Here is an 18,077-nt window from a genome sequence, read left to right as displayed (position 1 = left end):
AACATTTAATTAAGTTAGAAGTATGCAAAGCAAACACTCCAATCTGTCTTGCAGATTCAGGGGTGTATTTTTAAAATTATCAGCTGGTAGAAAAGGAGAGGCTCAGAGACTGAAAAATGTTACAGAACTAAAGTTTGAAATGCTATAATAGGTGGGAAAATACTCTGAAAATTTTCCACTGGTCATGGTTCACAAGGTAACTTCAGCTGGTTCGTTCTATGGCATTCTGCATACCCTCAGCTGCTGCTCACTGCACCGGTCTGCAGCACGGAACTATATTCTACTGGGTTAAAAAAGATCACATTGCATGGTTTTGAAGTGCCTAGGAGACCAAAGCCAACAATTCGACCATACTCACTTCAAAACTAGCATCAGTTTCTCTGAGCTTCCCTGGTGGCTCTTCCTTATTTCCAGAGACCCACTGAAGTCAAACTGTCCTGAATATTGTACTCCCTCTTTGAACTGTATAATGATGAAAGCAATAGGGGCTACACAGACCTTGCGAAGGTACTTCACATTTTCTTTCCAGTATGTTTCATAAAACAGTGTGCGTGCATGCATGGTCATCTGAGCAGAAACAGATAGAAATCTTTCCGAGTCTTAACTTCCCAACTGTTCCTACGTCCTCCCAATTGCTACAAGCATACTGGAGGAGGTTCACGATATCTGATATCTCAGCTTACATACACTTAACCTTATTTTGGTCTTCTCTTACCCAAAGTTCTCTTCACCATATTGCGAACCAAGCAACTCCCCTCCAAACCTCCAAGTCCAACACTAGGTTGGCATGCTATTAATTTCTCAGACTTACAGAGAAAATTGACTTCATTGGCTGCTGCTAGTGCATTCCCTTGCGGTACTTTAACCTGTAGAATGTTTCCTTGAAATATTATGACTGCTTCCCATCCTTAGCTTTTTAATGTAAAGACTTTGCTAACATCTGAAACACCACATCAAGGCAGTGAAAGACACTGAGCATGTACTGTGGACTCAGATATTTCAGCCTTAATAGGAAGGGAGAAAGGAAGGTTTAATCACTTTTAAATATTATGGTTTGAAGTCAAGATAGTTACAAGGTGTAGCTAAGTACTTAGCTAGTTGAAATTACCTCTGAGCATTAACTGATTTTTTTAATAACACATGAATGCCAATTGCATGGCTTAAAAGTAAGAAAAAAGCACCCAAGAAAACACAGAATCATCCTCCTAACTTTAACTCTCAGAAAACAGCCATAAAAATAAAAACAGGGGAGGGGGAGGGGAATAATTAGACCATTTTCCTGCTGTTTCAAGCCCTTCCTAGTACATCTATCACGCTCCCTCTCCCATTCATACGGACCAAATAACCTAAGGTGTTTCACAGAGTATGCTGGCTAGCATACCTTGTAATGATTTTTGTCTGCCTAATGCCTCTAGCAACAGGAAGACCAAACACTGGTTTTAATACTATATTTGCATTTGACAGTCTTACTTGGACAAGTGGCTTTCCTGCTTATAAATCTGGTTCAAAGAAGTTGCTGCTATCCAGGTTAATCAACTTTGTATACTCCTGAAATAAAACACCTCTCAAGAGAAAAGGTTTGGACTTTTAAAGGAGCTTAAGAGAATTGGACTCCCAAATCCTATTAGGTTTCAATGCAGCTAGAAACCTAACTCTTTATAATAATTTTTTTTTTAAAGTATAAAAAAATTGAAGCCAAGAAGTACAGAGAGGCAGAAACCCTGCTGTTTCATGAAAAGATGAAGAATAGGGGGAAAAAAGGATCAGCCTCAATTATCCCTATGAAGTGATTATTTTATTTAAAAATGATTTTGTTCTGACTTTTCAATATTCATTTTACAGTAATTAATTTTGAAGTTCATGTTCATTTATTAAATGGAATAAGGCAAAGTGACACGGAATTTTCAGCAAAAAACTACTTAAAGATCAGTTAAATATTACAGATCTGAGAAACATGTCATCTTCTTATTTATCACTACATATATTAAATATATTCTTCAAAATTTTAACTTCAAAATTTGAAGTGTTTATAGGTTATTTGTTCATGTATGGAAGAAAGAGAGGTGATCATACAACTAAATATAAACTAAATTTTATTTATGTTGCCTGTGGTTTTAGCTAATTGTTTCCATCTGCTGTCTTTTGTTATTAAAAAACAAGAACACACCTATATCAAGTAGAAGCATCCTAAAACCTTCAGGGTAACTATATCCTGCCTTTACTGGGCCAAGGGTATCTGTGCAATTGTTTATGAAATTTGCACTTCATCACTCAAACTGATTCAACACTCTGTTACAAGGATGTCTTGACAAATTAATCTGGGTATCCCATAACGTACTTTGCAGTATTCAGTTCCTCTCCATGAGGAAAGAAATATCCATTGACTTTGTCTGCAACACTGCTTTAATTTCTTCCTTTTCCATACAGGCAGGGGAAACAAGGATTTTTTTGATGTTTGTGTTTTAGAGAAACAATTCTTCTTGTGACTTGAACCCTGCATTGACTGAACTTCTCAAATAACCTTTTGAAGAATTGCTATAAATCCAAGGAAATCAGAGGCTCCCAAGTTGTTATTTTCACACTGATCCTTACAGTTTAGAGTTTATCTTCTGTTTAATTTTTTTGCTATGAATTCCACACATGCCTTAGCTTACTAATTAACCACTAGAGAAAGGAGTATGCCTGCAGTTCCCTTACTAGAAGGGCCTGAACTCACTAACGAAGTGTCCCAATTACATTTCAATCAAAGGCCTTTTCCTCACTATTGTCATACACCCAGGCAAGCAAACAAAACCAAGTATTTTGAATTATGCTATTAACCTTCATTGAGGAATCTGAAAGATGGGAACAAACAATGCCAGCAGAAGTAACATAAGCCAAGACTGAGTAAGACTTTGTTCATATTTAAAATTTTGTTCACTCTGAGGAAGCAGAGCTTTCCATTTCACATGAAATCAGATTACAAGCCACATGAAAGCAGATGCACCCCTTGCCACAGACAAAGTATGCATGAGATCTGTCATGCTTGACTTTTACAGTTCAATTACAGCAGAGAGCTGTTCAAGTTTAACTTAGCAATGCCTTTGACAGCCAACAGTGTGTTTATATATTTTCTCTTAAAACACTGAATACTTTCCATTCTCCTTCTTCCAGCATGCCAGTATCTTCCATTTTATCAGTCCTGTAGACTAGGGGTCATGCTTGATTTCTTTCTTTCTCTTCCCCTGTCTTTATTAAGTCCATGAACAAGTCCTGTCATCTTCCATAAAGCGTAAAAAAAATCCCTTTCTTCCCGTTCTGCCAGCTAAGGCTTATCTCTAATAATTTTCCACTTGACCTAGCAGAATTACTTCTTATCAGATCCTTTTGCATCAGACATGCAGATACCAAATAACCTCTCATTTTACTTATGGAGACAATATTTCTGACCCTTCAATTACACCTATGTGCCATTCATTCCCAACCACCTCAGTACTTTCCTAAAATTGCTTTGACAGAGTCCAATTCACAGTATCTTTCTTAGAAACAGATTAACTAAAAATAATTTATGTTTGTTTGGGGATTTGGATTTTTTGGGGGTGGTTTTTTTTGGTTGGTTGGTTTTGTTTCCTTCTAAATAGCAGGTAGTGGTACAGACAGCAAAGTCACTCTAGGATGTCTGTGGTGCTCACTTGAGGGAAGGAAACCAAATCCCTCACTGGAATGAAATCCTAAGCACAGTATCAAAAACTCATGCTGTCAATCCTTTTCCCTCTGCTTCCACCTTCCCCACGTTGGATCTACACTTGCCTGAGAAATCTAACTTTTAGACTGAAGACCTCAAAGATCCAGCCTTTGCCTTTTACTTTCTCTATAAATTAGCAGGAAAAAAACCCCACTGAATTTTAAGCATCAGTCAAGCAAGTTCTCAACTTTCAGCCATTTCCTTCTAATGCACCTTAGAGCTCCCATTTGAAACACACATCTAACAATCCCCTGGTACAACGTTAGTGTTGTTCAGACTAAGAGAACAGTAATTACTGGTTTATTTCAAAACCAATGAATAGAAATTTCTACACAAATTTAAGGCTAGTGATGGAGCTAAGGAACTTGCCTGCCTGACAGGAGGTTAAGCAAAAGGTTGCAAGCATCTTTAACATTATGCCTCTGGACTAGATACAACAGGCCTCTCACATTATACTTTTCAAAAAAAGTGTTGTGTGCAGATAGTTGTCTCCTTGAAAATTCTCTCACCCTAATACTTATGCCTACCAGATTACCAAATATTTTTCATGCTGTCTTTTCTCTACACTACCATCAAACACACTATTTTTCCAATTCTAGTCTTTCTGTAAAACTTTTCATTCATCTAAATCACAATTTTCTTTCTGGTGTGTTAGACAGTCTGTTCTACAAACAAAGAGAACCTGTAACAAAAACAGGCTCCTGCCAGAGGATGGTAAGATAGTGCATTAGATCAATCTGAATAACTAAGGCATAGGCCAACTGCTAAGGGCAGATAAATCTGTCATCTTGCAAAACATCTGGTGGCAAAACACCTCAGTATCCCTCCAGGTATGAAGGGCTTTCAACAGTTTAGGACAGATTAAAACTTTCCATTCTCTCCTATAGGAAGATGGGGGTGGTACCAAGCAGAATCTAAAAAAGCTTTAGAATTTCCAAGGCTGCAGAAAAGCTTCATAAACACCATACAATACACTGGAAGGGCTGGGACAGCAGTCATACAATACACTGGGACAGCAGACTTCTCCTCTTCTGCTATGACATCTCTCTCTGTCAAAGGAGAAGGCTGAAAACAAAGAGCATACAGAGTCACTAGCATGAAAAGACAGTGCTCAAATGTGTTGGTGGCAGGAATGCATAGAAGTGGATTTAAAGGTACCAGGGGAATTAGAGGGAATGGAAGACCAGCTCACATGTAGTGTCACAGCCACACAGGTCTCAACCAGAGGAGAATTCTCCTTGTGCATATTTACACTGAAGCATTACAGAAGACACAGCAACACTATCATATAGCTTTTCTCTTTCGTGTAAAACATAATATGACAAACAACATTTAGACCTCAGAAGAGACACTAAAGAACACTTACAAACACACTACATAGTTGAAATATTAACAGGATTTACATATATACACTGAAAGAGCAGGATATTGTATTAAAATCCCCTACACTGCAGGCTGACTTAAATATTTCACTGGGATTTAGCTAAGAAACCTGAAGAAATTGACCAGCAATGCTTTCACTGCTAAACAGACGTGTACGGTTTTGACATTTGTAGTTTGCAGTACAAATAGAGTACCAATGAATTAGTAACGTCGCCATTCCTAAATGTATTTAAAAAGCCCCACAGAAACGCATTTCCACTGCAGCCCTGCATTGGTTTCTCTATAACCCAGCGACGAAGAGCGCCACGGGGAAGCCGTCTGAGCAGCGCAGCTCCGTTTTCTGTCCCGCATCCAGGCGCCAGAGGCGGATCCCCGCCGTGGACTCCCCCGGGCGCGGCTCAAGCCCTTCGGGCCGGCTGTGCCGCAGAGCCGCGCGCGGGGACACCGGCGGCTGCTGCCGTTGAAGGGGCCCGCCCGCCACTCTTATCGCCCGAGGGGCTGCAGGGCGTGTGTGGCGCAGATACACCGCGGAGCCACGGAGCGCCCCTTCACCGCCCTGCCCCACCGGCAGGCCAAGCACCGTTACAGAAGTTGTCCCCGGGACCCCCGGGCTTGGGTCGCCTCCGGGGCCCGCCCGGCGGGGGAGGAGCCGCCGCTCAGCCGGTTCGTTCCCCGCAGCCTGAGCAGCGCGGAGAGGGGGAGGCGGCCCGGCCGCTTGCGTCTCAAGTTGGCGGAGCGCCGGCAGGGGACCGGCAGACCCTTCCCGCCCAGGAGGAACGCGCCTACTCACCCGCCGAGCCTCCGGCGACGACTTGGTGAGAGGCCTCCTGCAGAAAGCCCCGGGGCTGGCGAGCCATCCTTGCCCGAGCCGCGGCGGCGACGAGAGGCAGCTGGCGCCTGGAGAGCGGCTGTCGAGCCGGGGCCGAGTCCGCGCTGGGCGGGTGGGGAAGAGCCGGGGGGGCCCGCGGAGCCGCGGTTATCTGCCGGCGGCAGGGGGGGCCGCGAACGCCGGGGGCGGGGGCGCCGGGCTGCGCGGCCCCGCGGCCGCCTTTGGCAGCCGGCCTCGGGCAGAGGGCGGCCCCGGGCAGGGCACGGGCTCGCAGCTACGGGCGATCGCTTCCAGCCGGGAAAGCGGCGGCCTCTGTCTCTTAGGTCAGAGCCGGGACGGCCGGCGCTGAGATAGCCCAGGCTGGGGCGGGGAGCGAGGCTCTGGCAGCAGCCGGTCGCCTGCTCAGGCTCGGGCCGTACACTCGCGCCTCGGGGCTGGTGCCATACAGTGCACACTTGCAGTCCTGCTCCCCACTGCTGCTGGGACGCGGCTAACACCCGCACATCCTCTGCGGCTCAACTTCTAGGAAGGGTCGGTGGTGCCGCTCGGCTCACAGGCTGGTTTTTTTTGAAGCCTACTGTCCTTTCAAAACCTTTAGTCTAAAGGTTGGTTCCAGCACCTCGATGTTCAAAGGACACGAGTATTTTGTCATTTGGAGAGTAACTATTACATGTGTTACACGGACCTCTTGGCCCATCTTAGTAAACAAAACGGTGACAGGGCACGGGCATGAAGTGCTGGCATATAGCGCCATTGCCGACAGCCCCCAGCACTGCTTTCGGCGAGGCCAATCTCTGCTTTTCCAGAAGATGCCAGAGTGCAACGTTGGGGACAGCATGGGCTCATCCCAGAGGCAGCATCATTGAAGGGCAAGAGAACTCATAGGGGTATTCTGATACATTAGTTTGCGCAGTGCCTGTCAGTGTTTTGTGATAGTTTAGCAACAAATGTTGCTAACTGAACAGAGGTTCCAAGCTTGAAAGAAATGTAGCCTTTTGTAATGTAGAACAACTATTAGAGCAAAACAACGGGTTTATTGCTACTGAAAAGGATGGGAACATAGGAAATATACAGAGAAGTGTTAATAAAGTGTTAAAAGACCAAGACGCTAATTGCAAAAGGGAATAATAGTCAGGTATAGCATTCAGTTATAGAATTTGAATGCATCAACAAATAAACAATAACATGAATTTTTGATCTATGTAGGAGCTGAATGCAGATTGCTGTGGGAATACAGAATAGCTCCCTTAAATTAATAAACCTCGAATGTACTGACCTTTGAGTAATTAAAATCTCAACTTCAATGTTTCATTAGCATTTGCCTTAGTTCCCTTGGTTTGGCTCCTTGAGTCTGCTGCTCAATAAATACTCCTGGATGATCGAGTCTCCAGTGTTCCTTATCATCAAAAAGCAGATGTTGAAGCATCACTACTTTTTTATTCCGGAGATGTAGTCCTCCCTATGCAATGTTCCCTTGGGTACACATAGCAAATCTAGTATTAAGGTGGACTTTGCTGCAGTATTTCCACAGCAAAGAGAACTTGGAGTTGATCAGAGGGTGCAGAAACTGGTCAGATAGATTTGTTTTCTGCAGAAGGTGTCCCTGCATCAAAGAGAAGGTTTACATGAAGAAACTGAAAAATAATGGTCAGAGTGCATGTAAATTACAGTAGCATAACACCTGCTCCTTAAAAAACCGAAACAACCTCTGCTCTTGTTAGGAAACTATCAAGTTTGTTTCACAGTATTCAAACTCTGAATCTATGCACCTTAATTCAATTCCCCAAATGGAAGTCTCTTTTATATATGGCACATATCCCTTATCTTCCACCCTCCTCCCCCTCAAAGGGCAACCTTCCCACTGTGCAGGTTTCCTAGAGCACTTCTAGGTTTAATCCTATTTCCATATGGTCTCTTCTCAAACCAGTACATGAGCGCCACTCCATTCTTTTCCTCAATATCCCTGGTAGGGTCTGTCTCTCCATTTGTGGTTACTGCGTCCCTTCGTAGGGAATTCCGTCCATCCTGGGCAGCACCCCAGAGCTAACACCCCGAGAAGGAAACCACAACTGGCTGTGCGGGGGCAGGATGGGCAGGAGATTCCCCGAACCAGCCCCTCGACCCTCGACCCCCGCTCCCCGCCCGGCCCCGCCGCGCCGCCTCTGCCGCCCGCAGGGCAGCACCACCCCCGCGCCCGGCCCCGCCGCCTCGCTCCGCCCCGGGCCGCGGCCCCGCCGCTGCGCGCTCCCGAGGGCGGCGGGCGCGCGCGCGCCCCTCCCCCCGCCCGCCCGCGGCTTTGTTGCGGAGGCGGCGGCGGGGCCGGAGCGCGCAGGTAACGGGGCGGCGGGGCCGGGGCTGGGGCCGCCCCGCGGCGCTCGGGTTGGAACTCGCCCCATCCTCTGCGGCGGGGCTCGGCGGTGGCGGCGCGTCCCGCCGAGGCGGTGTTAGGTCGGGCCGCTCTGCCCCCAGCGCCTCCCCGCGGGCAAGCGGCCCTGCCCGGCCTCCTCCACCCCAGGGGCCGCGCCGCCGCCGGGCCCTTGCGCCGCTGGCCGGCTGCGTGTGCCGTGACAGCCCCTTGGCTGGGTTAATGTTACCTCCCCGTGGCCGCCGGGCGACCCCGGCTTGCCCGACTTACCGCCCGCTCCGCCGCTGGAGATAGGGTGAAGCAAGTTTCCCAAGCGGGGATGCGCGATTTGGAGTCCCAGAGGCTGTCGGCTTAGCGGGGAGGGAAGGGATGGACGGGCTGCCGCCTCCGAGAGGGGGGCAGCGCTGGGAAGGGAGCCGGAGCAGTCCGAGATGAAACCTGCCCCGAACAAATTCAGGAGGTCGGTGCTGGATCTTTAGTGTCAGATGGGAACAAACTGTGGAAACTATTCAGCACTGTAATAATACATTAAAAAAAAAAAAAAGGGGGGGGGGGGAGGAACCGCACCAGAAGAACATGCCAAATAAAGTTTGTGCCTTTTTTTTTTTTAATATTTATGACTTAAGAAAAGCTGCTTAGGAAATCCCAATGAGTTGTATACCTCAGCTCCTATTGTAATTCTTGCTAGTCAGAATTCTTGATTATGTTTCTTTTGAGGAAAAAAGCTATGGTTTTTCCGTGTGAACAGTTTGGGAGAAAAACATTCTGTAAATGTACCCAAAGGACTATTTTACCTGAGACAACACACCCTCCGATGTTTGACTGTGGAACAACCACAGCTGGGTCTACGTATTACTTCAGGGGGTTGAGGTGATTGGAGCTAGTTTACTTTAGGAGTTTGTTCAGCCCGAGTTCGGGAATTCAGAGTGCTCTGCAGCACCGTACTGGCCTTTGAATATTCCAGCAAGCTCTAACTACAGTTAGAACAGTCTTAAATTGCAGTGCTGGTTTAGCTGTGTAAAGGAAATTGGTTAACCACAGCAATGTGCTTCTGGCTCAGAAGATCTCAGAGCTGCAATATTGGAGGTTCTAGGATCTGTGGGTTTTAGGGAAGTGCAGTGATGTGCTTGCCTTGTTCTTGTACCTGTCCTTGAGCATCCATACTTGACCAGTTCTGCTATAGGAATGTACAACTCTGGTTTAACTTGAAACCACTTGGTTCAGATTATTTGTTTATTTCAATATATTATGGCACTAACTTATAAATCTTGTGAGGTTTAACAAGAGTTAAAACTGTCATGCCAGTTATGCATGCTACTTATATGGTGGTTCTGTTTTGCTTTATTTTGCTGTTTAGTATCCAGAATGTTGTCATTCATGACAAGGTTCTTAAGCTATGTGAGACAGAGCTGTGTACACCAGTGAGGTGCCATCAATTTGATGGCTATGAGCTCTTCTGCCTTGTCACTGGTAAAGGGATTAGCACTGATTTCAGGATCTTGAAAGTGATAAACTTGTCTTGCCTGTCCAGCTAAGAAGTTACTGCAGTTCTGGCTGCAGTATGGAAAGTGAAGAGAGAGACTGGGAGGTGGAATCATGAATAGGATTTAAGAAGGTAGGGACAGTTGCTGCTACTAGTTTCTGTAGGTATTACAAGTTTTCTTGCAGTGATACTGCAAGTTTTTTAGAGGATGATTCCCATTACTGTTTGTAATGGGGACTACTGCCCAACACTAGTGGGTGACAAATTAAATTTTTAAAATCTCTTCCCCAGTTTTCACATGATAACTAATCAGACTTCTTGCCTTTTTGTTTGTTTGTTTGCTTTGTTTCTGGATTTACTTAATTTCTCTTTTAGTTACTAGTTTGCCTGTTTTGGAAAAGGAAATGTTACTTTTCTTCGCATTCTGTTAATCTATCTCCCTGCTTGTTGGAAGTCATTCTAGATGATGCTAAATTAGAAATGCATTATAATGGTGTTAAACTCTCCCTGACCAGTAAGAAGCAAAACAAGGTTTTGTTTCAGGCTTAGTATTTCTTTTGCAGCAAGACAAATCCAACACATTGTATTATTGGCACAAATAGGAGTATGGTGCTGATGCCACATGGCCCACATGTAGCTTTTTGCAGTTTGTGAGGGTTTTAGTTTCTGAGAGTGCCTAGGTTAGTAAAAAAGTAAGGGAGTTTTCAGATCTTGCTGGAAGGGGTTAGGGGAGAAGAGAAAATAGCTGTTTGATAGTTCTCTGTGGAAAGAAACAACAAATTATTCATTAGAATTTAAAGCAAGAATATACAAGCGAGCTGAAGAGGAAGAGCATCCTGCCTATAGATCACAGTTTTGTGTAAAATTAGTCATGAACTTGGGAGATATCCTAATGTATCTTTATGCTACCTATTTTTAGTCTGCTAAACATAGGGCAGAGTAGATGCTGCAGTTGATGGCAGTGAAATGCCATAGTGAAATTGTTTTAAGCTATGAATTGGTGATCTGACTTGAGGGTCACTTTAGTGCAGGTCATCCAAATCAATGCAGAGGCTTCTTTGCACTTTTACACATGTTATCCTGTGTGGGTAATCAATGTTTTGAAATTTACCTTTGAAACAAACAACCCTTCTGGGCAGCTGACTATTGACAGATTTAACTACAGGCTAATGTTGCAACTGACAGATATTCCTGTAAGTATGATTGCTGCCGTTTTCCTTTTCCTTTGAAAGGAAAATGGTTTTGAAGGAGTAAGAGAAACAGTATTGAATCTTTATTTGTGGAACAGATACAGCTATGGAAAGAACCAGTGTCAATGCTCAGCTGTTAAGATAAATCTCTGCTGCTTTCAGCCACCAGTTTTTTAAGTGACAGGGTACTTGGCATGCTCCCTGCTAGTTTTGTGAGGAAGCTCCCTGCTAGCTTCATAACAGCAGGCTTCTGTTTTCCATGATGATTCTTGATGTGGACCTTTGTCTTTTAGGGACAGGTTAAAATGCAAACTGAGAGTTTCTGCAGAGTGGTGGCCTCTGGTATACTAAAGAGTATTATATGTTAGAGTTTTGAAAATAGTTAAATGTGTATTGACTTTATGTGGTAAGGTTCTTTAGCAAGGGAGCTGCAGAGGGTCTTCTGTGAGAAGCTGCTAGAAGCTTCCCTCATGTCTGACAGAGCCAATGCCAGCCAGCTTCAAGATGGATCCACTGCTGGCCAAGGCTGACCCTGTCAACAGTGGCAGTAGCACCTCTGGGATAACAGAGTTAAGAAAGCGGGGGCAGTGGGAATTCTCACTTGCAGCTGGAGAGAGAAGTTAGAATGTGTGAGAGAAACAACTGTGCAGACACCAAGATCAGTGACGAAGGAGAGGGAGGAGGTGCTCCAGCCATCAGAGAAGAGATTCCCCTGCAGCCTGTGGTAAAGACCATGGTGTGCCCTGGCATCACATGGACACCCATGGTGGTACAGATATCCACATGCAGCCCACGGAGGACCCCACGCTGGAGCAGATGGATGTGCCCAAAGGAGGCTGTGACCCTATGGGAAGCCTGTGCTGTACCAGGCTCCTGGCAGGTCCTGTGGACCTGTAGAGAGGAGCCCATGCTAGAGCAGATTTGCTGGCTGCAGGGAGCCCATGGGAGACCCATGCTGGAGGAGCTTGTGGAGGAATGAGCAGCAGAGACAATGTGTGATGAACTGGCTGTAAACCCTGTTTCTGTCCCTCTTCTGTGGTGGAGAGGAGGTAGAGAAAACAGAGTAAAGTTAAGCCCAGGAAGAAGCGAGAGGAAGGTGTTTTAAAGTTTGGTATTTCCCTGAGTCAAGTCTGTTTTGCTCATGATGATGATTGGTGAGTGAGTCTTTTGTTATATTTTTCTTTCCCCTGTCCAGCTGAGGAGGAAGTGATAGAGTAGCTTTGGTGGGCACCTGGATTCCAGTCAGAGTCAGCCCACCACAACATGAGATATTGCTGGGATTGATCTTTGGTTTTCATAGTATCAATGAATCAAATAATATTTTTTGAAATGTTCCCATGTAGGTTACAGTTCTCTAAAATAAATTAAATTTCTTGAAACTTTTTGTATGAAGTGTGAAACAGGCATTGCTGATCCGTCCTAAGTACAAGACATGATCATTTAAATTGAATGCCTATCACAATGCAGTATGTTTAAGTGTTTACTCTCTATTTTATTGAACATCTAAACATGAAAAAAGCTTATTGTATTTACTGTGCACCGTTACACTTGGCTGAGCCTTGCCAAAGGCATTGAAATATTTATTTCCTGCTTTTCAGGGGAATTAAAACTCAGTGGTTCAATTAATTATTCTGAAAGCATTTGTTGTTTTGAAAGTTAGAGCTGTGGTACCTGTGGCCTATGGTGAACTTCACTTTGGCCACCAGAGTATGTGTACAGCTTATTTTCTTCCCTTTTTTGTTTGCTTGTTAGCTTTTGTTTTGTTTACCTGTGCTTTTCTCAAATAGGCATGTAGAAGGAGTTTATTGGGTCAGGTGGCTGGTGGGAGGCTGTGTGTGTGTTGTGACTTGGGTGTACTGTACGTGCACCAGATGACTTGCAGGAATGCTCCTGTGGGTTCTGTAGTAGGGAGGGCATTGAAGGGCTGAGTAGGGTCCACTCCACTACAGGCTGGTTGCCATTATAGTTGCTGAAATATATTCTGGAAATTCACGTTGAAAAAAGGTTTGTGATCCTATTGTTGACTTCATGTGTAGTTAAAATGATCATCAATATGTTTGTTTTATTTTTAGCAGGGACTAAAGTACATGGAACTGGTTCATAGTATCTGTTATGTAATACAAAAAAAGTAAAGACAGTGGCTGTGGTATCATTTTGTTCAGTATCTATCTCTTGATAGAGTAGCAAACACAGGAACAGATCCAACTTCCCTTTAAGTGAATGGCAAACTCCCATTGGTCACAGAAGCATAGGATTACACTGTGGGTTTGGAAGAAATAGTTGGTAATGAGTTCAGCTCCTGGAGGGCATTAATTTTTGCACCATGAAATCCGTAATAAATTGAGTTAAGGAGATCCACATAACATGCTGGTAGACAAATGTTATCCTTTCTGTCCTTTTATGTAAATCTGTTGAAGACAGAATTTGATCTTTAAGTTATACGTTCATTTAAATAGTAATATTCTGACTAGCTATGCACTAATTTAAATGTTAAGTGTGAAATAAATTAGAAAAATCTAATCTGGTTCAGTAATGTAGTACAAAGGACAAAGGAGGATTAAAATGCTTGGTTATTGATTAGGTCTTTGTAGGGAGGGGGTGGTAGTTTTTATCAGGATTTGTGGAATGGGAACAGCGTTGTGTTTGAATCAAAACTGTTCTGAAGATGCTGTGATGCTCCACTGTGAGGGAATTTAATATGGGATCAAAAACTGGTGTACTTGAAGCAAACAGACTGCATTTTTAATTTATGGTAGTAATTTATTTAAGCCAATTTACAAGTTGACTTGTACTTTAGCTTGTAAATAAAAATGTCCAGTTGTAAAGGGACTGTTCAGTGCTGAAGAATTGCTTCATGGGTGGGCATTTTATGAATTGCCCCTGGTGGGACTAGAACTTGAAAATGTTCTTAGTTGCCCGTTTAACAAAAGAATGATCCTGAGCTTAGGTCAGCTTGGTGAAAAGGGCGTAGGGCTTTCCGAGGCATGGCAGTTAAGGTGTATAGAAATGAAAAGTATTAAAATATTTCTTTTTTGTAGAATGATTACACAATTTAAAGTACATTTTTCATTGTTTCAGTTTTTAATGCATAAAGTTAAATATGTTTAAATCTTTGTATTACATCTTTTTTTTTTAAGATGTTCTTGACTTGTTTCCCTTGGGATTAATCAGGTCTGCTTTAGCTTTCTTTCATTGCACTATTTCCAAATGTATATGTTTGACCCCCTCTCCTTGTTAATTCTGATGTTTCAACAGGTGAGGAAGTGGAACCATTCTTACTGCTTGCCTACTGCATTTGATAGGAAAGAAAATATCAGTTTGTACTATGTTTTTGTTGGTTTATTTCTATTTATTATAGATTTAACTTCATTTTAGGAATTGACTGCCAAAAAGATTAACCTAGTTACCAAGAAAAATGGCATCTCAGCTTGCAGCTGAGTGCATTAAGAGATCTGAGAACACTGACTGAGCATAATGAGAAAAGCTAAGACATTTCAATGGTGTCTTTAATGCTATTGAAAGAAGTTATGTGAAAATGATTGTATTCTTTTTTTAAGCATTTATTGCTCTCTGTAATAATATGATACATAGTTATACTTTTCTTTGTAAAAATTAGTGCTGTTTGAGAGAGATTTTATGGTGAAATGTGAAGATACATATCTGATGCAGTGTTGTGTCAGGTGTTATAATTTATGCTTGTTGTAGTTGCCTAAATTATACCCATGCTATAATATCATTAGTGGTATTGATATAATAAAATCATCGGTATCTGTAGAATAGATTAATAAATTTATTAGTATTACCTTTAGAAAGTCACAACTGACTTTTCTTAAATACTGTTCTTAAAATTTCTGTGATCTACAGTTGGACTTGCTTTAAGATGCTGTTTCTCAATGTGTTCTTGTTATTCACATTCAAGTAAATAAAATTTCAGCTTCTCTAGGAATTTTGTGGCATTAGGTGATTAGTGGGTGGGAATGAGTTAAATTGGCTATGTAAATTTTTAGACACAAGCATGAGAAGCAAAGCAGTATTTTTCATCATGTATTTCTAGAGTGTGTTTTTTGTGTGTGCACAGACACAGGCAGTTTTTCCATTTGCTATTATGGCAGAGTGTTAGGATGTGGTTTTCCTTGTCTGAGATTTGACCTGAGCACTGTGACCAGTTTGCTGCTTGATACCTATCTTGTAATAAGGAAATTGGCACTGTGAAACACCCACCACCATTTTAAGATTTACTGAAATTTTTGTAGCTCTTTTTGTAGGGCTACAGAAATGTGTTCTTACTTTGAATTTCTTTATTACAAATATTACTAGATGAGTGATACAGAACTATGATAGACAGTTGCTCAGTGTAATCAAAGTAGGCCAATCAAATACTTAGATACCAATTGAAAACTGTTTTCACAGATGCTGGTTTGCTTTTTCCCACTTTTTTCTATTTTTTTTTCTTCTGCTAGTTGTCATGATACCCGGAGATTGCTGACGGTATAAACAGCTTAAAACGAAATAAAAATTAGTCTTGAAGTAGTTAAATATCTCCATTCCCATGATCTATATCTGAAGGAAAACAAACAGTATTTAATGCGTCTGTGTTCTTGGATCTGTTTGTAATGGTATTTATTTTCATTAAACCACAGGAATCTTGAAGTTTAACTTTTCCCTTTGCACCTGACTGTATGATGAAAAAGGATGTAGTTCCACACCTATATCCTTCTCAAGGGTAGCCTGCATTGATATCATTGTTCCTTAAAGAGACATCAGCAACCCAATAGTTCTGCTCAGTTTTATTCTAAAATGCATTTTGATTAAAATTCGAATTTAGCAAGTAAAAAGCCACTTTCAAGCTTTAAAATTTGCTTTTCCTTACAGTTAAAATAAAAGAAAAAAGACAGTATTCTATTCTCATTTTGTGGTGCTGTGTAAAGTTTATTGTAGGAGATGTTCTTTTCTATTAGTCTCTTTAAGTGTAATTTATAGGGAACAAGCTACATTGGGAAAACTGAGCCACAGGAGGAGCTATGTGAATTCCCTGATGCACTTGTTCACCAGTTCTTGCCTTATAGGATAATACATAGAGCTTCAATTTTACTGGTCTCTGCTCCATTCCTGCCTTCTTGCTGTGACCATCTGTTGGTTGTTTTCAGGTGTTCCTGACTAAATTAGTCATATCTTTTCCTGTATTTAGGTACTGTGTGAGGGATGTGGGTTTTTCAAGGATTCCCTTACCCTGTTCTGAGCCCTGCTCAGCTGCCTTCAACATGGTGTTTGAGTGTGAGGCAGGATGTTTAAAGAAAAGAAGTGGGGTGGAGTTGTGGATCTCACTGTCCATTTCTTGCATTGTCTCTTTTCTTGCACCATGTCGTAAGTTAGCTGCTGATCTTGCTAGCCATGCCTTGGAGAACAGAATTGGGCTGGCTGGTCAGCCAGCTGTTGGCCCTTGGCAAGCTTGGGCATCTCCTGAAGTGCTGCACAGAAGGCATAGCACTGCTTCTGCTGCTTTCTGTTTAGTCAGCTCTTCTGCAGCCAGAGCTCAATAACCTTGGCTGATGGGCACGAAGGGCGCTGGGGAGGGAAAGATACTGCTCTTTTTCACTCCCAGACATGAGTTGAAGGCACAGTGGGGTTATTAAGACAAGGTTTAAATGGCTCAATTTGCGAAATGCTGCATGTTACAGCAGTAGTCAAATTAATCTTTGAAGTGAGACATAGTACAGGTCACACTGTGCAGAAATAGCCTTGATGAATACTGATAGCAGTCTCCTTCTGAAACTTTGGTTATGCATGTTTGAGGAGTTCTCTTTTTTAAAGAAAAAGACCACCTCTATTGCCTTAAATTGTGCCAATATTATGCAGTTTTCAGTAATTTTTGAGAGTTATGTATTTGCTTATTTGCTTGCATTAAGAAGGAGCAATAAAGCTTTACATCTGCATTGGGAGAGTGTAGTCATATGCTACATCTTGTAGAAAATGGTGCTTCTTTAGAACAGTTTTTGAGACATATTTTACAAATGTTAAAGGATAATCAAAGATTTCATACATGTACAACAGTTTCAAGCTAGCATGTGAGTGCATGTAGTTGTTGATTGATTTCTTCTGAAAGAGTAGTGTTTTCTGAATAGTCTCATGTTATGTCTTCTGAATATCTCATTAGCAAACAGAGATGTGAAACAGCTGTTGAGATTTTAATTTATTTTTTCCCCCACCAGCTCTTCCCATAGGTGTGCAGGGTCGCACACCGGTAGATGGAGCCCTGTGCCAGCAGCCGGCCTTGAGCAGGCTCATGAGCAAACCTCCAGCCTCTCTAACCTGAGCACCAGGCGGGAGTGGCTTCTTGAGCGTGTATCTGTGATGTTTTATTCATCTAAATGAACATGGGTTTAAAATTAAATGTCTGCTATTATCTGTGCAAGTCAAGGCAGTGACTGTGTGCTGAGATGCTTAGGGACAATTTTGTGGTGTTCATGATGGGCAGGTGATCAGGTGAAATACCCTGATCTGTTCCAGAGTGCTGCAGGGACTAGAGCCCATGTGGCTTGCCACGTTTTTTCAGTTAATTTCTGAGTCAGCTGCCTGTCCTTAGGCAAATCTTGGTTGAAACCATCGAAAACAGGGCCTATGGGAAGCTCTTAAGAAATTTGCAAAGCAGATTAAAATACAAGTGTTGGGATTTAGTTTTGTATTTTTGTTTCTCATATATACTAACTGTGGATTTTTTTTTTTTAACCATATTTTTGAGTGTAGAAAATTGTTGAATAGAGCAGTTCAGAAATCCAAAATCAGCAGTATCTAATCTTGAGCATTGCCTGTTTTGCATGGTATGTGTCCGCACCCGCAGCCCAGAGCTGTGTTACGTGGCTCAACTAAATGATACAGTGGACTGGGTTTGTTGACATTTGTGTCGGCCACTTGTAGAACTGTGAAAAATATCCAAGTTTTTTGCAACTTTCTTTAGAAATCAGTTTACCTGATGAAGTTTTGTATATCGACAAGTTACTCTAGTGTGAGAACAGTTCTTAAATAGCAAGATGCTAATTTTATTTGAAAATTTGAAATGCAGTTCTTAATTTTAAAGATAGAAAGGAGGGAAGTATTTGAGAGAT

The 18,077-nt window shown here is 42.6% G+C and overlaps 2 protein-coding genes across 8 annotated transcripts in view; one reads left to right on the top strand and one right to left on the bottom strand.

Moving 5' to 3' along the window:
- SLC25A21 (solute carrier family 25 member 21) overlaps positions 1-6,467 on the bottom strand; it is a 246,493-nt gene extending 240,026 nt beyond the window's left edge. Inside the window, exon 1 of one of the 3 annotated variants that reach the window (XM_048306220.1) lies at positions 5,898-6,467. In XM_048306220.1, coding sequence (XP_048162177.1) covers positions 5,898-5,964 — 67 coding nt within the window. In that variant the 5' untranslated portion in view covers positions 5,965-6,467. The remainder of the gene's footprint in view (positions 1-5,897) is intronic. The other 2 variants (XM_048306221.1, XM_048306219.1) reach the window with 2 other exon arrangements.
- The window catches only part of MIPOL1 (mirror-image polydactyly 1), a 191,970-nt gene continuing 179,453 nt past the window's right edge, over positions 5,561-18,077 (top strand). For 3 of the 5 annotated variants that reach the window (XM_048306216.1, XM_048306212.1, XM_048306215.1), the window contains exon 1: positions 8,226-8,268. The gene's annotated coding sequence lies outside the window, so the exon portion shown is untranslated. Of the gene's footprint in view, positions 5,923-8,225; positions 8,269-8,594; positions 8,762-18,077 lie in introns of those variants that run through there. The other 2 variants (XM_048306214.1, XM_048306213.1) reach the window with 2 other exon arrangements.

This window comes from Corvus hawaiiensis, chromosome 6 (genome assembly GCF_020740725.1).
Source record: "Corvus hawaiiensis isolate bCorHaw1 chromosome 6, bCorHaw1.pri.cur, whole genome shotgun sequence".
NCBI classification, from domain to species: Eukaryota; Metazoa; Chordata; class Aves; order Passeriformes; family Corvidae; genus Corvus; species Corvus hawaiiensis.
This window is presented reverse-complemented; position numbering and strand designations above follow the sequence as displayed.